Raw genomic sequence first — 24,959 nt, 5'->3', positions numbered from 1 at the left:
ATCCTGTGTCATCTCCCTGGGAACGGATCCTTGGACGCTTCCACCTGGTTCCTGCCTGGTTTCTTCTGGGCTTCACCCCATGAGCTTTTCCCCTTTGATGATTGTGCTTGTGTCCTTCTGCTGTAATAAATACCAGCCATAATGATGACTGTGCAGTCCTGTGAGTCTTCCTAGTAAATTACTGAACCCGACAGTGGTCTTGGGACCCCTGCACAGCCTCTAACTTAAAACTGCAAACTTTGTTATGCAGATTTCAAGGAGGTTGGCAGCTAAGCAAGTCCTACTAGGCTCATAGGCCATTTCCAAGTATACTTGGTGTAATAGAACTTGGGGCAGGGGTAGGGGATGGACATGGGGCAGACATCTGGTTGCTTGTTGATAAAGACAGTCCCTGCAGTTTATGTATTCTGGGGAAGATTAAATAATGGTCGTAGGTATCTTCTGATTCTCACTCCAGTTATCGGTGTTCCAAGTGTGTGATGATAATTGTATGTGCACACACTCACGAAGATTCCGTCTTTCAGTTTGTATGTGGTTGGGTGCCCAGCACTGAAGTCAAGAATCTGTGGTTGTAGGTTTCTTGATTAGTTTTCCGGTGGAGGAAGTGACTGCTTTCCAGGTAAAGCCCGATTGCAGGACATCTGTTGTGAAAGTCCTGACCATGTACGTGATATTTCTTCCAGAGACGTGTTACATCAGAACTTTGAGAGCTACAAGCCTGAGGTCCAAGAGCTGATCTGTGTAGCTGATCGTCTGGGATCACTGATGCAATATGAGACACCTGGTTTCCTGCCAAACAAGAGAATACACAGAGGTATTCTGAAACAGTCTGAAAATAGAAACACTTCTGACATTGTCAAAGCATGTTGTGCTTTAAAAAAAGAAAAAATAATCATTTGGGCTGACTCAGAATCTCTATTTGATTAGGATAAGAATGTGGAGATTCAGTCCCAGTGAATTCTGAAAGGAGATAGCTGCCAGCATAGCTTTTATGCTGTTGCTGTGGTGTAGATGGAGAAGCTGGGTCTCAGATCGGATGGTCCATCCGTGCATGCCGTCTGCTTAGTGTGGGAGCAAGGGAGAATTTAAACCTCCAGTTGCATCCGTAGGAAGCAGAGCTGGGAGGAGACAACTTTGGGGGCACCCCTAGTTTCCCCTGATAGATTTTAGTTCTGTTAGGACCATCAGGGCTGTAATGTATCTCTGGGCTTGTTAAACTGCCAATACTCGTGAGTCTTTCTTTCTACGATGACCCTGGAGTTAATCCCCAAGACTCTGTAAAGTGGGTGGAAATCAGTTCCTCTGATGTGTACCTTCACACGCTTGTTTTCTCAACATTTCCTTCTTTTAGCCATGGGTTTGGCAGCATTGGAGGTCATGCAAGCTGTCCAGCGTACGTGGACCAACTCAAAAGTTCGCATGAATGGGAAGACACGGCTGATGCAGTGGAGAGACATGTTTGACATCGCCGTGAAGTGGAGACGGTGACTGATCTTTAAGTGAAAATACACTCAAAGTATTATCCTTGGGAAAGGGTAGAAACCTCCTCCTGTCAACGGGTGTTTCTGAGTAGTGTAGTCGATGTACATGAGTTTCCAGTGTATGGCGCAGAGATCAGATGAGTCTGTATGCTACACTGGGTCACGTGAGGGTCTCCACCATCTGTCCCCATACAACACTGTTACAGGATCACTGACGGGTCGTCCTGCCGCGCCTCTCATCCCTATGGCTTGTTTCCATAACTGGGGGCCTGTACCTCCCACTTAGCTAACAGGTTTGGAATCCTGTTTTGTTTACTAACAGTAAGCCTTGTAAGTTTCATTTTCCTCTCTCAAGTTTGTCCGAAATTGCTGGCATCCTCATTCTTTGACATATACTCAACTAGTGTTTATGAACTATAGGGACTGAGTGCTGTTGGGTTTCCAAGCATATATATATTTTTTTAATTTGACAGAGATCACAAGTAGGCAGAGAGAGGGGGGGGGGAAAGGAGGCTCCCCGCTGAGCAGAGAGCCCAATGTGGGGCTCGATCCCAGGACCCTGAGATCATGACCTCAGCCGAAGGCAGAGACTTAACCCGCAGAGCCACGCAGGTGTGCCCCCACCAAGCATATTTTTAAGTGAAGTGTTTTAGAAAAAGCCGTCTCTTGGAGAGAGTATATTATGGTCTGTTGTACTTTCAAATGAACTTCAGTGTCCCAGTCCCTCCATAGTTGAAGTGTGTGCCTGCCTTACCACCTACAGTTTAGTGGGGGAAACCGCTAATACTCATTTATATGAGAAAAACACTGCCCTCCTGGTAAACCTGTACTGACCTCCTTGGTCCACTTGGAGCACCTGTTTGGAATCTGCAGGTCGGGGTTTCATACTTTGAGATGTAACGCGCCAAGCAGCTGCTTTCTCCCACTGTGCAAAGACCTCTCCTGTTCTACTGTGAATGCTTTTGAGCATTTGTATGTTTTATAAGGTCTTCATCTTTTTTTTTTTTAAGATTTTATTTATTTATTTGTCAGAGAGAGAGAGAGAGAGTGCACGCTCAAGTACACAGAAGCAGGCAGAGAGGCAGGCAGAGGTGGAGAGGGAAGCAGGTTCCTTGCTGAGCAAGGCCCCGGACGCGGGACTCGATCCCAAGACCCTGGGATCATGACCTGAGCCAAAGGCAGAAGCTTGACTGACTGAGCCACCCAGGCCTCCCAAAGTCTTCGTCTTTAACAAGCTCTGTTTTACAGGATTGCTGACCCAGACCAGCCCGTGCTGTGGTTGGACCAGATGCCAGCGCGAAGTCTTAGCAGAGGTTTTAACAACCACATCAATTTAATCAGGTACAAACCTTCTGTGCGTCTTTCCTGTTTTCACAGGACTTTATTCTCAAGAGGTCATGGAGACCGTGAGCGACCCTTGCTCCTTCCCTGGTGACTTTCACTTTTTGACAGGGGCATCCACAAATTAGCTCTGCACCTGCAGGGTCCTGCCTGCATTCATTTCAGCTAATCCAGCTGTGGGGGAAAATGCAGAACATCCCATGCTCCTTACCCTGGCTCTTCTCTTGATGCACAGCTCTGTTGAAGGGAAGACGGCCTGATTTTTGCTTGGGATGTCCTTCTCAAAGGATCCTAAAACATCACAGCAAGTAATTAGATGGAGAACATGACATTTCCCATGATATCCTGGTGATGTTACGTGGCTCAAAGAATTCTCGAACAAGAATTTTAGTGGGGGACGGGCTCCCCTGTCCCATCACCAAAACCCCAACAAGCAGAGGGGTTGGTTCAGTAACACTCCGGTAGCTAAGCCTTCCTGAAAGGGCGAGCCACGTTAACAGGAGAGCCCCTGTCTTGTCCAGAGGCTCTGCAAATTCGGGACATGGGTACTTAGTGACCTTCATGTGCTTAGCTGCCCTCGAAGTAGGTGACAGACAGATATTAAAGACCATCAGCTTCAAGGGGAGCCCTGAACTTACTTTTAGATAAAATTTGCAAATGTGGTCATCGTGTCACGTCTAAAACGCTTCTACCTCCTTCCAGAAGCCTGATCAACGAGATGTCATTCAATACAACTCTGATGTTTAAGTTTAATGGAAATGTTGTTTGTATATTTTTCTTTTACTTCCTAGAACAATAATTTATTTTCCTCTTGTGGCTGGTGTATCGCTGTTTCTTATGGAATAATTTGTGACGTGGGGATAGGCCACCATCCATGTGTCGTGCTACGTGCTAATGACGTAGCTTAATGAGGACAGACTGATGAACTACGACATGGTGTGTTAAGAGTGATGGTGGTCATGTGTACAGGACGCAGGGGACACAGAAGAGGGGTGTCTAGTCCAGCCTTCAGGTGATGCTTGAGCTGTTCGGGAGGGTGGGAAGCAGAAAAGTGGGTGAGGCATGGCCACACAAGTGAGTCAGGCATGGTCAGGAGAGGATGACTCCTTCATTAGGACTGCGGATTAGCTTATAATTAAGGGAGTAGCATCAGGAATTGAGGCTTAAAAGACAGGCAGAAATAAAAATATAAAACCTTTTTTTCCAAATATAAATAACTTTATATGCCACTTAATGTTCCCGCCACCCCCACCAAGGATGATGGAGAACTGGTCAGAGATCGTAAGCAGAGAAGTGGCAGAGCAGATTGGCACATTCAGACGGTCGCTTGGGCTGTAGGTGCCAGGATAGGGGAGAGAAGGCGGTGACCCGGGAGGGAAGGGAGGTGGTTGGAAAGTTGTGCAATAAATCAGGTGAGTGGATACCAGGTCCGGAGAGCTGTGTGGAGGTGAGTGGGAGGGGACGAGATGGATATCAAGAATGTAGACTCAGGAGCACAGGTGGCAGGTTGGAAATTGGGGAGAGTGTGGGGAGCCGTGGGAGGCAGCCCCCTCTCTGGCTCGGGTGCGTGGTCCTTCTAGTAGGCCAGGTGACACTAGGACAAAAAGTTGGTGGCCATGTGTGGGGCTGGGGCTGGGGGCAGTGCAGGGTACGGGAGTGACTTCCTGCTCACAATTAGGAACTTGACGTTTGAGACGCCTATAGGGAATGCATAAGGGTGCAGCTGGGTGGGTTCCGTTAGACACATGTATGCCAGAGGGACGTGTGCATCAGCGTGTGGGCTTTACAGGAAGTTCTGGGAGTTTTAAAACTAGAAGGCAGGGATAGAAGTGTGAGCAAAATTATATTTAGAGCGGGCAGAGGAGATGAAGGCCGCATGTGAGCTGGACTGCAAGAAGGAGTGGGAACGGGTAATGCTACGGGGAGAACCAAGGGAGAGGAGGAAAAGGAAAGGGATTCCGAGCAGGACATTGGCATGCAAGTACTTGGGGTTTTTTTTTTTTTCTCATTTTGGCATCTGCGGGGCTGAGTTTGGTGCCTTTCCTACCAGAAGAAGCTGCAGGAGCTCACCGGCAGTCTTGCTAAGACAGTTCTTTGCTGTTTCTGTTCATGGGCTACAAACAAGCGAAGTTCCCAAAGTTTTGCTGCATTATTGTCTTGGCTGTCTTATTGTTTTCTTGAATTAACCTGTCAATCCGGTGCTGTTTCAGATACGTCACTTTGTAAAAAGAGCCTTAATTTTTTTTTTTTTTTTTCCTTACAGGGGTCAGGTGATTAACATGAGATACCTGGAGTATTTTGAGAAGATTCTTCATTTCATTAAAGATCGGATTCTTGTTTACCACGGGTAACCCTTTGGTTTTCTTTCCCATGCTAATTGCTAGCTGTGGTCTATTTTGCTTTAGTTATATTTGTGAAACTTGGACACTAAGCCCACTGACAGTCTAAACAAAGTGTATCAGCTGTTTACATGGTGTTCGAAATCAGAGAGTCTCTCCGTAATGACCTAGCATCCTTCTTTGAACAGCTTCTCAGAATCCACAGGGTGTTTCTAATCTTACAGTGTTGTGACTTTTCTCATCTCTTTCCTCCAGAGAGTAGGACATTTCTTTGAGTTTCTTTTTTAGGGACTTCAGCCATCACATTCATTCTCCCTCCCATGAAAGGCCATATGGCATAGATACCATACTGAACAAAACACTGGGGAAAAAGAATTCTAAATGGAAAGCTCTTACCCAGTACATGTGAAAACCTAGCAGGATACTTCCATTTGAGCGACTTCAGCAAGGAAAAAAAAAATTCACTTCTAATTTCAGAGGTGGCACAGGAGAATCAAGGTTTCGTGGCCAAACCAAGATCCATACGTGTTACACAAACACTGACTGAGAGTCTGTTCTGCCTTTCCCTGTTTGACTTTCTGGAAGGGCTGGTATTTTCTTAACTATCATCTGCAGCCCCAAATTCAAGAGGATTAAATCACCCCATTATTTAGAAACTTCTGTTCTGGCCCAACGTTTTAAATATTGAGCTATTCACAATTGGGGATGATTTATTTAAATTAAAGGTAATAGCAATTAATGTGATTATTACATTTCTGTATTAATTTTAGTTGCCATCTCCCTCTCTCTCTGTCTCTCGCTCTTTCTCTTTTTAAGAGCTAATAATCCTAAAGGATTGTTGGAAGTTAGAGAAGCTTTGGAAAAAGTACACAAAGTAGAAGACCTCCTTCCGATTATGAAGGTAAGTTTATTATCAAAATCCCGGGAGGTGTTTTTAGAAAAAAAACAAATAAACTAGAGCCCTTTTTAAAAAGAATTCATAACTTTAAATGCATGTTTATTAATATTGTGCTTTATAAGCATTTTAAAATTTATAAAGCATTCTACCTGAAAACACTAATGGAAACACACTCTGAATAAGAACCAAAATAAGACACAGGCATCAGTCTCAAACTATGAAGCAAATCTGTGAGGAAGCAGTTGATACAGGGAACAGAAGGAAACTTAAAATTCTCTGCCATTGAATTCTGCTCCTGGCCACTGTGGAGTACCTGGTACTTGACTGCCTTTCCAACACCACAGCAATTCTAAAACAGGACAAAATACAAGGCAACTATTTTCAGGCACCAGCAATTATAAGACTGTGCTTTTCGAGAAGAGGGAAACACCTGAGGTGAGCCTCATGTTCACCCCAGCTTTCTACCCGGGATTATTTACTAAACCACTGTGTGTGTAGAGCATAAGCAGAGTCTGGAGGCCTTACTGAGCTAAGGAGGCAGAGATTGGAGCTGGGACCTGCTCAAGTGTCTGGAGTTTACAAGGCGGAGTGCAGAAGAGGAGGGAGCTGCTCAAGGTGAGGATTTCCTGGAGGTCAGTGTGAGAGTCCTTGACATCCTGGGCTAAGAGCTCAACTGTGGGCGTGCAGTGAGGCCAAGAGGCTCTGCAGGGTGTGGCCGCCGTGGGGGTGAGAGCTGGACAGAGATATCGGCGGTTAGACACCACTGACAGACATTGGAGTTGTGGCCTTGCCAGGATGGAGGGCTGTGAGCACCTCGGCTGTCTCATTACAACCCCAGAAAGGACACACTGTAGGTGTAAGACCCCCCTAGAATGAGGTTTACATCCTAGGACAAAGGGCAGTTTCTAAATAGATCATCCTCAAAGAGAAAAAAAAGTCTGAAAGGATTAAATGGATCTTCTAGTGATTTGACTGCCTCCCCAAGCAAAACTCACACCCTTTAAAGGAGGAAACACAATCTAGACTTAATTATTAGACAAATGAAGAAGCAGGAGAGTGTGACCCATAACCAAGAAAAACAAAACCATTTGACAGGAACAGACCCCCACGTGATCCAGAAATGGGAATTGGTTCACAGTCTTCGCTTCATAAACGTATTCGAGGACTTAAAGGAAAACATGAACACAATGCTGAAGAATTGCAGCGAGGAAACAGAAACTATGAGAAGACTGAAAGAAAATTGGAGGACCCGAAAGATTCAGATGGGTAACCAGCTCACAAGACGTGTTGTTTGTAATCCAGCACTCGGTTCACTTAGCAGGATGCTGGACAGAGAACGAGGCTTTGTGGCATCCTCAGTCTCATCATGAGGCCCAGCAGGGACCCAGACATGGGTCCTGCCACCTTTCTCTATAGGGTGAGTGAAGTCAAGGTTGGTGCCCACCCTCACAGAGAAGCCACTGCTTGGGTTTTGCATATGGCCCAAGGTTGGTGTGTGGGTTCCCCACTTTCCCTGTTCTGAGGCCATCTTCCCGATCAGAATGTTTTACAAGGGGCCCCCATCGTTTCTCAGGGGAGGCCAGTGATGGAACACTACTGAGTAACAAAACAGAGAAAGGGCACTGCTACACCCACAGCAGCTGGGCTTAACCTCAGAAAAAACATGATGTTGAGCAAAGGAGGCCACATACAGAAGAGTCTGATTCCATTTCTAAGAAGTTTGATCTGCAGGGAGAGTTATCAGAACAATGGAGGCTTAGGAGAAGTGGGATTGACCTTAATGTGGTAGGAGGAAGCTTTCCAGAATGACGGCAGTACACTGTATCTTGATGGAATAGTGGGTACATGGGCAAATGGGTGTATACGGTTGTCAGAATGCATCAGATTATACATGTGAAGTTTATTGGTTATAAATTTTACTTCAATAGAAAGTACATAAATTAATGTCCTGAGAGATTTGAGCCAGCATACTATGATAGTTAGATAGGTGGCTCTAGTTATAAAAAAATAGAATTCTCATAAATCAAAATATAACTTCAGTTAAGCTAGTACATTAAAGAAAACTGAATATCATATGTATATGAGTGAGAAGATCAAACCAATAAAGTCTCCCAGAATATAGTTTGTAAAAGACAAAGAAATACGAACTATGAGAGACAATGAACACAGAAGATGAAGAATGGACTATCTGATAGAAAATCTGAAAGGAGAGAAGAAAGATAAAGAAGGAGAGCGATTAGTCAACAAAACAATAGAAGGGAAAACTTGAGATGAAAAGATCGGTTGAGGGCCCCCTGGGTATTCAACATGATGTTCAACGTTGACTTCTAGACATATTCTGATAAAATTTGGGAACTTCAAGGTGAAAGAGAGTTCCTCAAAAAAATTAGACAGAGACTTATCATATGATCCAACAACTCCACCTCTAGGGGTATGCTCAAAAGAATCAAAAGAAGCAACTTGAACAATACTTGTACACCTGTGTTCACGGCAGCATTGTTCATGGTCCCAAGGGGTGGAGGCAGCTCAGGTGTCCACCGATGGATGAATGGATGAGTCATATGTGGTCTAGCCATACAGTGGAATATTATTCAGCCTTGAGAAGGAAGGAAATTGTGACCCTGGCTACAACATGGATGAAGCCCGAGGACATAACGCTATGTGAAATTAGCCAGTCACGAGACGACGAATGCCCTATGATTCCAGTCATGTGAGGTGTCAAGAGGAGTCAGATTCATAGAGACAGAAGGAAGAATGGTGGCTGCCAGGGGCTGGGGGAGGGAGAATGGGGAGTCAGTTTTTAATGGGGACAGAGTTTGTATTTGGGAAGTTCTGTGGATGGATGGTTGCAAACAGTGGAAATGTACTTAATGCTATCAACTCTACATTCACAAATGGTTAAAGTGGCAGATTTATATGATGTATATTTTATCACACACAAAAATTAAAAAGAACATCTTGAAGCTTCCAGAAAAAAACAAATACCAAGGAAGGAGAATTCCATAGATGCCCAACTTCCCTCCAGCAATAGCGGATTCTAGAAGACAACTAAGGGAAATTTATTTGCACCCACTCTTCCAGTGTTCAGGTGTGAAGGTCAAATGAAAACTGTTTCAAACAGTCATTTAGGAATTTCATCAAGCCTAGATTTTCTTTGTCAAAATGATTGAAGGACCTGAGTACTCTCACAAAAGAAGCCCAAGAAAGAAGAAAACATGAGAGACAAGAAATCATGGTGAACAAATAAGCCACTGGCATGAATTGTTAATGTCTGATGTTAAAAAATACATGTCTGAAATTAAAGTACCAGCTAATGTCAACCTCAGAGTCTGAAGAAAGCAGAGAGGAAGTAAAACTGTTACTAAGGTATTTGTTTTTTTTCAGTGAGAATATAATCACTGGCTGACCCATGATATTGACAGGAAAATACAGGTTTAAATATTTATATTAAAAATTTAAAGGCAACACTGAAAGGACAGTGGTGGGATGTATAATCCTCTGCACGCCTAGAAGGGGGGCACCTGGGTGGCTCAGTGGGTTAAAGCCTCTGCCTTTGGCTCAGGTCATGATCTCAGGGTCCTGGAGTGGAGCCCCACATCAGTCTCTCTGCTCAGTGGGGAGCCTGTTTCCCTCTCTCTCTGCCTGCCTCTCTGCCTACTCGTGATCTCTCTCTGTATCAAATAAATAAATAAAATCTTAAAAAAAAAAATAAACGCCTAGAAGGTAGGGAAACGGCGTAAAGACAACAAAGTCAGTTTCGCTCAGAGCTTACGAAAAGAGAATGGGAAAAAAGGAGGGTGGGTAGGAAATGGTGTAATGGCAATGAGAAGTCAGCATGGCTTTATGATCAATCCGCAGGGGATGGAGGATCTCAGACTGGTGTTTTAAAGCCCAGCTACATGGGGTTTACAGCAGACACACTTAACAAGAGAACATTTAAAAAGTAGAAGGGAAAAAAGTACACCAGGCGAAGGAAGCGCAGGTGTGGTGATGTTTATATCAGAAACAGTGTAGTTCAAGGTGGAGACCTCAAGGTACAGAAGTTTTGTTGTTTAAAAGTCTAATCCTTTAAGAAGTTATAATTTTAGGAACCTCTTCTCTGCCTTGGAGTAGAACTATTCAAATATTTGCCATCAGCAGGGGGATTTTCTTTTTTCCAACTCCTGCTTTGAACTTTAATGTAAAAGTTGAATCAGTGTTCTTGCAGCTCTGGTAGAGAGGTTTGATTCCATCAAACAACATTTAAGACACGGGTAGGACCAGAGCTTGTCCATTTCTGAGGAATAACCAGGAAGCATCACATCGTGAACAAAGCAGCGAGCTAGGATTCTGCATGCCAGGGCCCCCTCTGCCACACTGGGCTTGGCTGAGCCTTTTCCACTGTCTAGACCCCAGACTCTGTCTGCCAGGAGCAATGATTCTGGCCGGACCTCACCTCAGGGGCCTATAGCGAGTGTCTGATGAACTAAGGTGGCTGATGAACTAAGGTAACCTTCTCAGAGCCACACTGGTGTTGACTCAGTAACCATGTTCCATGACCCCTTTCCTGCACTCAGATGAAACTCACAGAGAATATATCACACCTTCTCAAAAAACTCTTCCAAACGTCACCATCTTGCCACAAAGGAGGTCTGGCAGGTAGATCACCTGTAATAGACCAGCGTGTGTGTTGTTCAGGATGTCAGCATTCAGGCTGGTCTTCATGAGAAACCGTAAGGAAGGAGCTGGTTGTTTACACCTGTTTACATTTGAACCTGACAGCGGCAGACGCGGCCCTGTATCTGTATGTCACTTGCTGACTTAAGAATCATGAGCTATAGTGTTAGTGGCCCCAGGGTTTTCTGAAACAGTAACCTTCCCAACAATGCCTGACACCCTCCTCCCTCAGATGTTCAATTTAATATTCATAGAAAATTCAGTGCATATTAAAACTGTGTAGTTCCAAGCCCCATATTGGGGTAGAGATTACTTAAATAGAAAACTTAAAAAAAAAACAAAAAAACATGTAAAATATTTAGTGTCTAAGTGTGAAATGGAGTTTGGTTCCAGGTGCTGGTGATTATTAAGTTATAAACAGGTTGTTCATGGACATGAAAGCCCAGCAGGGCATTCACAGTCAGTCATGTGTCACATGTGAGTGTCTGGTGTTCTCGACCCCACCTGCTAAGTTCCAATGGTAGCCTTCCGTGCCACCCTGTCCCCGTAGCCACCAAGCTCTCCCATAAATTCCCCAGATGCCCCCCAGAGGGCAGGACCGCTCCACAGAGGGCCCCTGGGACAAACCTACAGAAAGAAAACTAGCATGTGTCTCAGTTTTTAATGTCCTCCTTTCTTGATGGTATTTTAAGCATTACATTTACTCTACTAGGTAAAGTTAGCAGAGGCCAAGTCAGCTGAGGGGGGTTTTGACCTTTTTGTGTGTGTCTTCATTTAAAAAGAAAAGCCTAGTGGGCTCCCAGCCTGCGGTGGCTCAGTGCACTTGCGAGGCCAGGCATCGCCCCCCTAGGGCCACCTTCCCGGTGCAAGGTCACTGTGTGTCCAGCCGTGGTGTGCAGGTGACCGTTCCTGCACACTGGACCAGCTGCAGTGGACACCTGGCTTTCTCCCGGAGTGAGGGCATACTCATATTTTTAAAGGCACACACACAAGTATATAAAGACCTTTCATTCTAAAGCGTTTGGTGCAGTATGATGTGATGACAGCTCCCACTGAAATGTTCTTTCGGTGAAAAACCACGTTAAAATACAGCTGATCCTTGAACAACATGGGTTTGCACTGCATGGGTCCGCTTATATGTGGGTTCTTTTCAATAAATACAGTACAGTCCTGGAGGTGCATCTTCCTCATGATTTCTTAGTAACCTTTTCTTCTCTCTGGCTTTACTTTAAGTATACCGTATAGGATACTTACAACAGACAAAATAAATATTAACCTTTTATGTTATCAGTAAGGCTTCTAGTCAGCAATAGACTGTTAGCAGTTAAGTTTTGGGGGAGTCAAGCTATGCATGGCTTTTTTTACTGCAGGGGAGTTCAGCTACCCCTCAAGTGGGTCAAGGTCAACCATATACCTCAGCTCCCCTTGAGTCAGCTTACGGGCAAATAATGTGGCTGAAGGTCATGAAAGCCTGGGTTCATGTTTCCACGCTGCCACTCCCTGCTCGGTTCAGACAGGACCTGCCCTCCCAGCTGGTCTCCTGCTCTGTAACATGGAGACCATGCCCTGTCTTACTGGTATGGTGTGAGCATCAGATGAGAATTGGCATAGAGGGCTCACACGTGTTCCTCTAGAAACCCCTTCCCCGTGGAAGATGTTGCTGTCCCAGCTCCTGATGCTGGCTCTGGTCACCTGTGCCTCATGTCCATTGGTCCTTGGTCCTTTGGACTGTTTATGGCACCCGCTGGGTCTTACTGGTTGTAGATAGCCTTTCCCCCAGTCGTGGCTTACGTGAAGCACAGCCTCCTCTTATTTTATCCTTGGTTCTCTTATTCAAGTCTATCCGTCCTTTAAAAAAAGTCGGCAACATTAAACAATGTGGGAGGATTTTTTTTCTGGAGTAATGACAAAATCTATTTACTGGCATCTTGGCTTTGTCAAAAATATCTTTATTTATTTATTTTTAAAAGATTTTTATATATTTATTTGCCAGAGAGAGCACAAGAGCACAAACTAGGGGAGCAGCAGGCAGAGGCAGAGGGAGAAGCAGGCTCCCCGCTGAGCAAGGAGCCGGGGACTTGACCCCAGGATCCTGAGATCATGAACTGAGTGAAACAGATACTTAACCGACTGAGCCACCCACGTGCCCCTGTCAAAAAGTATTTTAAACAAAAAGCTGGCATCCGAAACTACCTTCATACTTGTCACCCCTGAAGGGCATTCTTGGCTCCCTGTAATTCCTTTAACATACATTTCTGTGGTCCGCAGAGTTGGAGTGTGTGTGTGATTCTCCAGTTGACAATATAAGTCTGAATACATCTCAGAACAAATGAGACTGCCTTGTAGGAACCACGAACGTGAGCACAGGTGTTGGAGTTAGGGGATTTGGGGTGCAACCATTCTGCTAAGAATCCAAGTTGCCAATAAAGACCATGAGGAAAACCCAAAGGGCACTCTCAGAAGGGCCGGCACCCCGCTGACTGAGGGAGCGCGTGGCTGAGGCTCTGTGCCGGCCTCTGGTGGGGGCCTGGAGTTCGTGTGGGGCCCTGGGGACAGGCAGAGGCGTCCTCGGTCACCGGACAGGCGTGCGTGCTCGTGGCCTCTGGAAGCAGGAACTTCTGTGACGCTTCTCCAAGATGTGGAAGGCAGAGTCACCGCTACAGATGACCTCCTGGGGGTTTACAGTGAATTTCACACTAGTAATGTGATTTTTTTTTTCCCTGAAAGCAGTTTAATACTAAAACGAAGGATGGGTTCACGGTGAACACAAAAGTTCCCAGCCTCAAAGAGCAAGGGAAGGAATACGATGGGTTCACAATCACCATTACAGGAGACAAGTATGTATGCTTCCTAAGTGGGAGTATAAGGGCGGGCTGGCGTCCGGTACTGCCCCGGGAGGTTGGACACACCGGCTTCTGCTTTATCCTGAAACGAAAATTACCAAGGTCCAGCATGTAGCTATAAACTACTCATTTTGTTAATGTGACTTGTAGGCTACTCTGCCAGCAGATACGTTTTCTGACCTTGTTGGATCTAATGGCTTTCTAGATACCGGGTATCATATCGAACGTGGAAAGCATTCTTCCGGGTTCTTCACGTTCCTTGTGGGCAACACTTTTAGTAATAAAATGAAAAGAGATGAGGGGTTGGCAGACTGAAGGCCATTGTAAGTTTTTAAATACAGGTTTTAGTATATTCTGAGAGCGGTGCAGCCTTACTATGGAAAACTTAGAATACACAGATAAGCAGAGATAGAAAATAAAATCACTGAGTTGTTTTCTTTAAAAACAGATTATACGCCACATATTGTTTTATAATCTATTCCTCTTGTGTCTTACAGTTACTTTATCATGAACATTTTCCTTTATTGTTGTAAGTGTTTGTAATGCTTGTGTAGTATTCCATTTTGTGGGTCTTATAGAATTTCTCCTATACATTTTTTGACATTGACCATTTTAGAGTCTTTCTCATTTTTCACTTTATAAATAGCCCCGCAGTGACTTTTCATTAACCAGTCTGATTTGTCTCTGAAGCCCAAGCTTCATCCAGGAGCCTCCATATCCCTTGAATCCGGGCAGGATGCTCGCCCCTCCCCCACAGCAGGCATCCCTCAGTTTGCTCCGCCTGCAGGGTTCCCGCACTGGGACCTCCAGCTTGATTTATGCCGGCTCCATCGTACCGCTGTGACTTGCCTCAGCCTCCGGGGCTAAATTTTTCTTATATGCTTTTACTCTCAAACCACAGGAGCCTCTCTGTCAAGTTCTTTGTCAGAACATACCCAGGCCTCCATGAGTAAGCATCAGCTTAGTAACTTCCAGATTTTGTGACTTTTCCCAACCCTCTCTACCCCGGAAGGAATTCCAGGGCTTGCTAGTAATGTAAAAACGACTCCCCTGCCTTTCCACCCACTTGTGAGATACAGATCTCATCAGATGGTATCTCCAGGCAGAAAGGAACGGTGGTATGAAAGAGTACGTCAGGTTCCTTCCCTGCGAAACGTGGCTTCTCTCCCTGTTGTCTCACCGTATTTGTCACCTCCTGCCCTGGGTCCTCTCGAGTAGTCTCTGGTGCCTTTGTCCCCGATCTCCTGGTGGCTTACAGTGCTTTGTCAGTGTCCCTGAGACCCCATTCCACAGACTGTTAAACCACTCCCCACTCCACACCCTCCCCATGCCCGTGGATACCAGGACCAGCTCCCTTGCCAGGCACTCAAGGCCTTTCATAATGTGGCCCTTGCAACATTTCCTGCTTGCCTACGCTGTTTTCCTCCCAGAATTTGGCCTGCTAACTCGGCTGGACTGCTTGTTCCCTGAGGTCACCTCCCACCTCCTGTTTCTGAGCCTCTCTTCCTCCATCCTGAATCTCACATTCAGGCCCCTTCCCCCTTCCCCTGTGAAGCATTTCCTGTTGTCTTAAATATCTTCCAAACTGGACCTGATCTGCTGCTTTTGAACCCTGACGTGCTGTGTGATCGCCTTGTGCGTGGTCTTAAAATAATTCATGGCCTCAGGTCTCCCTCCTTCCTCGGTAAACGTAGCAGCTCTGCCACACTCTTTATAGGATCTAAGAGCCATTTATTTGTATAGTAATGTCTGTTGCATCGTCTTTGTCTCCTCTGTAGAGCCTGGAGTGGAGCTAAGCATGCAGCAGAGGTTTTAAAAAAACACAGTAGAGTCCCTGAAGTACTTCTACACACAGTTCTGGCTCTGGTCTTCAATTATAGCAGGGTGGCTGTCTGAGAAAGTCTTTACTCTGCATTCATTCTTGACCATGTGTAGTTACTAACTTCTGTAGTAGCTTAAGCTCCTGTAGTATGTACGCATGTTTAGACCGAACAAAATACCGTGTTTTATGGAAAACTTGCCTATGTACGGAACATACCTCAGTGTGTGTGGTTAGAAAGGTGGGACACGTTCTCAGCTATGTTTTGTGCCACATCAGCCTACCAGTTCCTTTCTTCTTTTTACTCCCTGTGTTTGGCTTGTTGAATTGTATAATACGTGCCTTTGACACACGTTGTTGTATTTTTAGGGTTGGCAACATACTGTTTTCTGTGGAAACGCAAACCACAGAAGAACGAACACAATTCTATCATGCTGAGATAGACGCACTTTATAAAGACCTCACAGCAAAAGGAAAAGTACTGATTCTTTCATCAGAATTTGGGGTAGGTTTTTGTTTTTTTCCATTTTATCCCTGCTTCCTAGCATTCACCAGTAACCTTTGCAAAGCCTCTACCCGTCCGTGGGTAGTATGAATCTGACGCTTGAGATCGGCTTTCAGTGACTTCTTAACATTCTTGTAGAAACAATTCCCATATTTATTTATTTTTTTTTTTAAAGATTTTATTTCTTTGCGAGAGAGAGTGTATGCACAGAGGCAGAGTATAAGGGAGAGGCACACTCCCTGCTGAGCAGGAAGCCCGATGCGGGGCTCGATCTCAGGATCCTGAGATCAAGACCTAAGCCGAAACCAAGAGTTGGGTGCTTAGCTGACCAATCCACCCCGGTGCCTGAAAAGGTTTCAGTTTTAAAAACAGCTCGGAAGACATTGCCCTAAACCGAACCGCATATATGCCCTTTTGTTAGGGAATAAATGGTAGCGCAGAGTATAAAATATCCAGGAATATGAAAGGAGGTTCCCATAGGAGAAAAGTGAACTAGTCCTCTTCCCAAGGTAAGTTCTTATGTCTTGTCACCTTGTGAAAAACTAGTTTATAATCTAGCTTTTAAACTCATGAGCGTGTATCTTCTCTTTTTCCAGGAGGCCGATGCTGTTTGCAACTTAATCTTATCCTTAGTTTATTACTTTTATAACCTAATGCCACTCTCTCGAGGGTCCAGGTGAGTGATAACCTATAATCTGAAAGTTTTTACACTGAAGAACACATTCTTTTTTGCTTGCAGTGCTGGTTGTGGCCATGGGTACAAAAGTACCCCAAGCAATCGTAAGAAATCCCCTTTGCTTTTTTTCAAAATCCACCCAGAAATTACGTCCTTGACCCACCACACCGTCAAAGGAATTATGAAACGTTTTACAGGCTGGGGTCCATTCATTCGACAGCTCAAGTGGCTTGAAGGCCTACTGTGTGCATGCGTCGCCCTCCCTGATCGGCCCAGACTGTCACCCTGCACTCTTCTCCCCTTGCCCCCGGTTCTTGTCCATCCCTCGACCTCCAGCCCCCACACTTCATACGCTCGAGTCAGCAGCCGCTCTGTACCGCCTGCGCTGCCACGAGCCCCTTCCTGCTGCTGCTGAAGCCATCAGGAACTTCCCAGTGTCGTCAACACCAGGGTTTCTGCCTGTTCTCTGTCAGCCAGTACGATGAGCCATAGATCATGAAATTTGAATTTAAGATGTTGGAGCTAATGTTCTTGTCTTCAACGCTTGAAAAGTAAAACTCTCTTCAACGTGGTAGTAAATGTTGTTACAGTGAAAAGGCCTGGAAACCAGCGAGGCGCATAAACACTGCAGTATCCGCCTAACGGTTACTCGCAGGCGTGGAGTTTCTGATGTGCCCACGCCCTCCGCGCGCCCCCTTTGATCGAGCACTTAGGCAGGTGCCGTGCGGATACCCAGCAGTTTCCTGTCGGTCGTCACTGCACCTTTGCTGGTTCCTGGTGACAGAGGAGGAAGGAGGTGAAGGGGAAGGAAGAGCAGCTCTTGTCCCGCGCACTCTTTCCCTAAGAGCCTGCGGCTCTACAGTCCCCGGTCCTGTTGGTTCAGTCCTCTTGTGCTCAGAGCTACCGCCATAGTTCAGACCCGTGTCACCCCGTGCTCTCTGACTTGTCTCCCTGCTTCTAAGCTTTTCTCCCTCCCCTCTCTGCCCCAGTTTTTTGTTTTTTGTTTTTAATTCCAGGATAATTAACATACAGTGTTATATCGGCTTCGGGTATACAGTGTAGAGATTCAGGAACTTTGCCCCAGTTCTTCATACCTGGTGCGTCAGGTACAAGCTCAGGGACAGCGGGCACAGTGTGTGTCTGTGTCCTGTCCTGGTTTGTCTTGGGACTTCTCAAAGGCCCTCCCATTGGTCCTCCAGGACACCTCCCTTCCAGTCATTTCCCTTCCTTCCCTTCGAACCCCCCGGGCCCCACCTGGGCCCTGGAGACGCAGCTCGCGTGCCCTTGGCCTCCATGGGGTCTTTCCATGGACGCCCCCCCAGGCTTGACTCACTGCATGTGCAGGCTTTGTCGGCGGCGTGCCTGCTTCTGCCTCCGCGGCCAGCCTGCTCTCAGGTGAGCGCCTCCGGTTATCTTTACACTGAGGGCCTTGCACGGGCACACACGGCCGGTGTGTAGTTGGTCTGTCAGAAGCAGGAATGAGTTTGTTATAGGCCAAGAGGGGAATTTATATAACACCTCAGTCCTCAAACCAGTCTCTTGATGCTTCTGAGACTGCATTCTGCTTTTCTTCTCTGGGGACCGCAGTGTTTAATGCTTAAACAATAAGATTAATATGTTTGTATTACAAAGTATATCGTATACGTGCATTTTAAAAGCCAAGCCTTGTGAAGTTGCTAGAAATAGAAGCAGACTGATCTTCTAATTCATTATTTCATAAGAATAGAAAAACCAAGTATAAGAAAACTCCTAATTAAAAGAAACACCTTCTTTCCTCAAAAAAAGAACATTCTGGGTCACATTTACCCTTAAAATAATGAATCTAAATATTTTTGTTAGTAAATATTTTTAAGACACGAAAATATTTTTTAGTTTAATTTCTAAGGACTTCTTAAGTAAAATCTCATCTTTTATGATAGAAAATCCATAATGAGCTTTTCATATGACCCCTGCTCAGAAACCAGGACTGACTGGTAATTATTCTTTATTTGCATAGTGTAATAGCGTACTCAGTGATCGTGGGAGCGCTGATGGCAAGTGGAAAAGAAGTAGCAGGAAAAATCCCCAAAGGGAAGGTACGTCGAAGCTGGAAGGGCGGGTAGTTGGCTGTGTGTTCAAATCCCAGCCCTTGGATTTTTGTGCTAAGACCCAGAGGTGAAACTGTTCTCAGAGTGAGCCTCTCTCCTCCAAATTAATCTCATTCCTAAATTTCTTTCTTTTTCAGTTAGTTGACTTTGAAGCTATGACAGCCCCTGGTTCAGAGGCCTTTAGCAAAATAGCCAAAAGCTGGATGAACCTAAAAAGGTAATTACTTGGTGACGGTCAGTAAAGGGGGTTGGGGACATCCTATTGCTCTTGGAGCTCGCTGTGTGACTCTGGGAGTACGCCCCCTTCCCTGAGTTCTTACTTTGCAAGGAGTGCAATCCTTTTCCAAGGCTGAGGTGTTCTCCTGTCAATTAGAACCCCTGAAAGAGGGACGCCTGGGTGGCTCAGTAGGTTGAGCCTCTGCCTTCGGCTCAGGTCATGATCCCAGAGTCCTGGGATCCAGCCCCGCATCGGGCTTTCTGCTCAGTGGGAAGCCTGCTTCTCCCTCTCTCTCTCTCTGCTTGCCTCTCTGCCTACTTGTGATCTCTGTCAAATAAATAAATAAAATCTTTAAAAAAAAAAAAAAAAAGAGAGAAAGAAAGAACCCCTGAAAGGGTGAGTCTACGGATAAAAATAAACAAGTAAAAAGGTTTGTGAAAGGAAAGTGACACACGTCCTCTTTGTACAATCAGGCATTTCTCACTCTTGGCTAATTTACCCTTTATCCCAAACTCTTTGGTTCAGTATTCAGGGAGGAATTTGAAAACTGTGAGCTGGACCCATTTCGAACTTACTCTGAGTGGGAGCACATTTTTACCGCACGGTAGATTTTCAGAAGGTGGTACTTCATTGTAGTGTGGACGAGGAGTCCACGTGAGTCCAAAATTTCATTTTGGGATGAAATTAAACCCATAGATGGTTTTCTTTCTTTTTTTTTTTTTTAAGATTTTATTTCTTTGACTGGGAGAGAGAGATGCTCAGATGCTTTAATAGTTAATAAAGAACAAGCACACGCCACTGACCTTCATTCTTGCTCCTCCATGTTTTCTCCATGATAACCCCCTCCAACTTTGCCTTTCCCGTCTATAGGACACAGCAACTGCTCTGAGAATGGCCAGATAAATTTGTGCTCTGTTTAAAACAGAGAAATTAAGGTCTGTCGTGTACTCTTGTTCAGTGTGTGAGTGCACCACTAGCCTTGTAACGATCTCTTCTGACAGTCGCATCTCGCTGCAGTGTGTTCCTGTTTCGGGATTACTGGCTCACGTGTGTTTTAGGAATATGACCATAGCGTCAAACATCTTGCTTCTGTCACTTCCTTAGTTTTACAGTATGAACCTTCCAACAGTTCTTTAAGAATGAATAAAAGCCTGCCTCCCGCTGTGCAGGTACATTTCATACCGCCCTCTGGCATGCATGATCTTGTTCTGGGCTCAGGGCCCCTCTGTGAGTTAAGAACACTGTGCTGGTGCTACTGATACGGGCAGGGGGGCGGGGAAAGGGCTGTAGCCAATACGGAGCGAGGCGGGCCTGGACCCAGTGTCTCTGGTTCAAGTCCAGTGGCTCCCTGGCGGGACATGTGTGAACAATCACACGTACAGCAGTGCTGAATTTTCCTTTGCAAACATTCTGGCTGAACTGGCCAGCAGCCCATTATGGGAGCCTCTGGACAGAAGTCCCCGGCCCTATGGGCATCTGTTCTGTTCACAGCTCCTCCCTGCTTTTGTAGAATTGTCTGACAGCGTACACACGGGGTCATTGGAAAGAGAATATTAAAATAGGAATAATGCCTTTTTTGTGAAATTGTGTTATCTTCATATTCCTTCTTTGTGTTTTTCTTTTCCAGTATTTCACCTTCTTATAAGACTCTCCCATCCGTGTCAGAGACGTTCCCAACATTAAGATCAATGATCGAGGTGCTAAACACAGACTCCTCTCCACGTTGTCTTAAGAAACTCTAGTTACGCTGTGGTATTTATACAAGTAAAGGGCCGGACCTCTTGCTTCTTAAGTTATTTTTTAAAACATGGAATTATAAAGAAACTAGGTCCTTTATTACTTTTGATACCAATTTTTGATAGGAATTGAATACTTGAAATCATTTTCTTTACTTTTGGAACCATAACAAAAATCATGGAAGAGGGTTTTTTTGGAGGGGGGCGAGAAAGCTCTATGTTGGGGCAGGAAAGTGTGTGCAGAGGCCAGTGGCCTTGTTGGTTTCCACTTACAAAGCCCTAAAACTCCTCTCTCACAGCAAAAAAGTTGACTTCAAAAACCAAAAAGTAATCATTAAAAGGAATGAAACCAACAACAAAACGGAGTGTTTTCATTCCTTGAAAGAGCGGGATATTTTTCAAAGGCCTTTTTATGCACATTGGGATAAGGCATCATGTTTCTCACTCACATAATCTTCACGAGTGGGTTCTCCGTTGTGTTTGAATGATGGAAGACTCACGCGCCGTCACCACGCGCCGCAGAGCTCACCCCCGGCAACGTTTATTTGAATGACAGTATTTGACAGTATTTGCCAGTGACCCAAACACTGAATTATTGAACCATGTTTGTTTGTTTTTTTTCTCTGTGTTGGAAAAAATAAACGAGGGGTGATTGCTATAAATCACCAGTTTTTGACACTGGATTATGTATGTTTTTATTCTGTGACCTGGTTTCCGTTTCAGGTGTAAGAACCACCAGAACATGACTGATTGTTCTTCCCCCAAGACAGGGTAAATGACAGTGAGTAATGGGTTCGTTCAGTCGTTGCCATTTCCAAGTCACTTTCATTTTTCTTTGGTTTTCGTTAAAGAGTTAAACTATTCGCTGCTTTCTGCTACTTGGTTTTGCTCTTGAAATCTCACGTAAGAGTAGCAGGCCAGTGTCCCGGGGTGTCGGGGCTCATGCCGAGCATAGTCCCCTCTGGACGGGAGCAGTTACCTGCCAGACCATGGTTGTTTGATTGCGACGACCTGCCCTTCGGACTTGTGCCCACCCGACTCCTGACACAGGCTCCAGGACACCCAGCGTGCAGCCGCTGCTCTAGTCTCCTCTGAGGCAGGGGAATAGTGACCCCACGTGTCAGGCACACCGCACCCGATGACACATTGCACACCCCCAGGTCCGTTTTCCTCTGGAGCCCAGCCTGATGCTCGCCGCAGACAAGTGTCCGTTTTCATTTCACAGAGGAGAAGGCTGAGACTCTAGGCGGGCACTGACGCTCCAGGCCCCCGGGCTGCTGATGCCCTGGTGCTGGTTCCAGCCGCACAGCCAGGCCACTCTGCCCAGGCCTGCCCTGCCCCACTGTGGCCTCCAGGACCAAAGATTCCAATCACAGACTCTTCTCAAGACTCAGAGAACGCATGACAGGGCGCCTTCCTGTCTGTCCCTTCTCCCTGTGCTCTCAGCTTTGTGCTGTTTTGACCAAACTGATGTGGCTGACGACTTTCGAAACCACCAAAGGGCTGTGCCCAGAGACGCTGTACGCGATGGCAAAGCAACATGGCAGCTACCATCCTTTTTTCTCTTTTTTTTCTTTCCTTTTTTTTTTTTTTTTTTTTTAAGATTTCTGTATTTTAGAGAGAGTGCCTAGTTGCATCAGTGTGGGGAGGGACAGAGGAGGGCATCTCCCAGCAGCTCCCCACTCAGTGCCGAGCCCCGTACCACACTTGCTCTCTCAACGACCTATGAAATCCTGACCTGCACCGAAACCAAGAGCCAGACACTTAACCGACTGAGCCATCCAGGCGCCCCTTGACTTTTCTAAAATATGACAATAATGTCTAAACCCCAGAATTAGAACATATTTTTCTTGAAACCATCTCCAAATTCCTACATTTCAATTTTTATTTAGATAGCCCAGTTTCTCCTCATTCAGATAAGGTGATCATCACATCATCAGATATACTAACATGCCAAATTCTATGACTTCAAGATGTTTTCAGAGAACATTCCATCTTCTGCCCCAAGTCCCAAAATGCTCGGGCCCAGTTGGCGGTGGTCTGAACAAAATATTACAAGTAGTTCTGTTTGGTGACCAAGAAGGTACTAACCACTGGCACTCCCGTTCCCGTCTTTGAGGGCTCTTGTCACAGGAAGATCTGAAATGTGTTTTTATATCATGATATTTGAAGTTTCTCATCACCTCTTCAGTATTAAGTTGAAAAATTGCACATAAAAAACAGTCACATTTCATCATACAAGCTGTTCTCTGTTTAAAGCTTTTCTTTTTTTTTTTTTTTTTTAAGGTTTTTACTTACTATTTGACCAAGAAAGACACAGCGAGAGAAGAAACACAAGCAGGGGGAATGGGAGAGGCAGAAGCAGTCTCCCCGCTGAGCAGGGAGCCTGATGCAGGGCTCAATCCCAGGACCCCGGGATCATGACCTGAGCTGAAGGCAGATGCTTAACCGACTGAGCCACCCAGGCGCCCCTGTTTAAAGCTTTTTAAAAAAACATTAATTTATTTCTTAAAAATTAGAATTTAGTTCGCTTTTACCCTTAAAATTTCATATCAAAACTTTCTGGTCATTCTGAGGAAACAAGACCACCATGTTTCTTTTGTCTGTGTTTGGTTTTTGCCTTGCTAGCGACCCTTACCCGTTTGATTTTATGGTGTAGAGTTAAGGCCCTCCTGGTACGTGGGTGACTTCCTCAGCCTCTTTCCCCCTCTGGCTCTGTGATGAAGAATCTAGAAACCCCGCGTTAGGGCTGCCTCTCTGCCCCGGTCAGGTGCGAGCATGAGAGGCTGTGTTCCCAACGCAGGTCGGTTCAGTTGTGTGCGTGGGGGTTGGTTCTCTCACACTACAGCTATTACCAATACAGGGACTTCAGATAACTCATCTACCTCTACTTGTTGGTCTCAGAATCCCTTTATCCACTGGAGAATTTGAAACGTGTTAGAGGGGACCGTGGATTCGTCCAGAAATGTCACCCAGAATTCAACTCTTTTCCTCGAGGTCAACACTGTCCTTGCTAAAGGCAGCTCTAACGTCCCTCCTACAAAACTGCACCCCACTCTTCCTTGGCAGCATTGCTACCTCCCCAGATTGCACTCTTGCTGGATCACTTCTGTAGTCTCGGGCTTGTCTTCTTGCGGCTGCACTTAAATCCCTCCTGGCCTTTCACTGCCCTAAAATGAAACCCATAGCCTCTAACCACACACTCCTCCTATTTTTTTTTTTTAATTTATTTCTTTTAGTTATCTCTACACCCGGTGTGGGGCTTGAACCCACAGTCCTGATACCAAGTCACATGCTCCTCCTCAGGCCAGCCACGCGCCCTGTTTGTACCAGGGACTCACTGAGGCTTTTTCTCCCCTGCTTCACAACTTTGCTTTTTCCTCTCCCTCTTCGGAGTAGACAAGCAAAACTCAAACACTCTCCGGAGAGCCTTTGAAATCCCTCTCTCTGTCCTTAGTGTTGGGAGCTGAAGGCAAATTGTGTGAGTCTGACTGATTGCCTTGTCCTCTGGACCTCCAGGCGCCCTCCAGAAGCACAATAAGAGGAAAGCTGTCCCTGCAGGGGTACTTCCCTTGCTGGTAGCGCTATTATCTGCTTCGCCTAGGGTTTCTTTCTGCTTGATATCTCTGTCTCCCCACCCCCATATATCTACATCTATGTCGATGATACACAGGTCGGTAGATATCTCTTCCTCTCCCATCCAACTTGGACATCTCTTCTTGCGTTTATTAGTCTTTGTATTTCAACTGTCTTCGTGATCTTTGGCTGTCAATTCTGATTTATTAAGAAATATGTGAAACCTACAAAGTATAAAAAAAGACACGTGAACACCTAGGGGCTCACCACCTGGCTTCAGAAACCATCAGATGCAGCTGAAACCCACTGTGCACTCTTCCCTAATCTCAGCAGCAGCCCTTGCCTTACCCAAGAGGTAACCTTGACCCTCAGGTATGAGATCATATGGCCCGTACATCTCTATTTTTACTCCATGTATGTGTTTTTCTACTATTTCTTTTTGCTTATGGCTGTATCTGTAGCAATTTGCATCCTTAGAAAACAGATCCTATAGAAGAACCACGCTTTCCATGACATAGCCTAATCCCTGTAGCTCAATATCTAGTCTCCCTTCTTCATTATACATGAAGACCGGGAAAACCATTGGTGACAATGGCTAAAAGATGGCTCTCAGATCATCACATAGTAGACAAGGGACGTGGTGTCTGCCTGACAGAGATGAGGAAGAGCATGTGCCACGAAAACCTTTCTCTGTGCTCCTTTTGCAGCATTACACCTGTCCTTCCGATACAAGAAAACAGAATAGAAGAAAAAGGAACAAGATGGGACATGGACACTGCTTACAA

General features: G+C 45.5%; 1 protein-coding gene across 10 annotated transcripts in view; it reads left to right on the top strand.

Moving 5' to 3' along the window:
- Positions 1-21,281, top strand: part of TTC13 (tetratricopeptide repeat domain 13) — a 75,461-nt gene extending 54,180 nt beyond the window's left edge. For 5 of the 10 annotated variants that reach the window (XM_032313716.1, XM_032313712.1, XM_032313717.1 and 2 more), the window contains 11 exons: positions 684-814; positions 1,352-1,484; positions 2,730-2,822; positions 5,086-5,169; positions 5,978-6,062; positions 13,443-13,552; positions 15,747-15,882; positions 16,479-16,558; positions 18,555-18,633; positions 18,783-18,862; positions 20,490-21,281. In XM_032313716.1, coding sequence (XP_032169607.1) covers positions 684-814; positions 1,352-1,484; positions 2,730-2,822; positions 5,086-5,169; positions 5,978-6,062; positions 13,443-13,552; positions 15,747-15,882; positions 16,479-16,558; positions 18,555-18,633; positions 18,783-18,862; positions 20,490-20,604 — 1,126 coding nt within the window. In that variant the 3' untranslated portion in view covers positions 20,605-21,281. Of the gene's footprint in view, positions 1-683; positions 815-1,351; positions 1,485-2,729; positions 2,823-5,085; positions 5,170-5,977; positions 6,063-6,557; positions 6,675-13,442; positions 13,553-15,746; positions 15,883-16,478; positions 16,559-18,554; positions 18,634-18,782; positions 18,863-20,489 lie in introns of those variants that run through there. The other 5 variants (XM_032313713.1, XM_032313719.1, XM_032313715.1 and 2 more) reach the window with 3 other exon arrangements.
- The last annotated feature ends 3,678 nt before the right edge of the window (positions 21,282-24,959 follow it).

This window comes from Mustela erminea, chromosome 14, assembly GCF_009829155.1.
Source record: "Mustela erminea isolate mMusErm1 chromosome 14, mMusErm1.Pri, whole genome shotgun sequence".
NCBI lineage: Eukaryota > Metazoa > Chordata > Mammalia > Carnivora > Mustelidae > Mustela > Mustela erminea.
The sequence above is the reverse complement of the archived record's forward strand: the minus strand, read 5'-3'. Positions and strand labels throughout refer to the sequence as shown.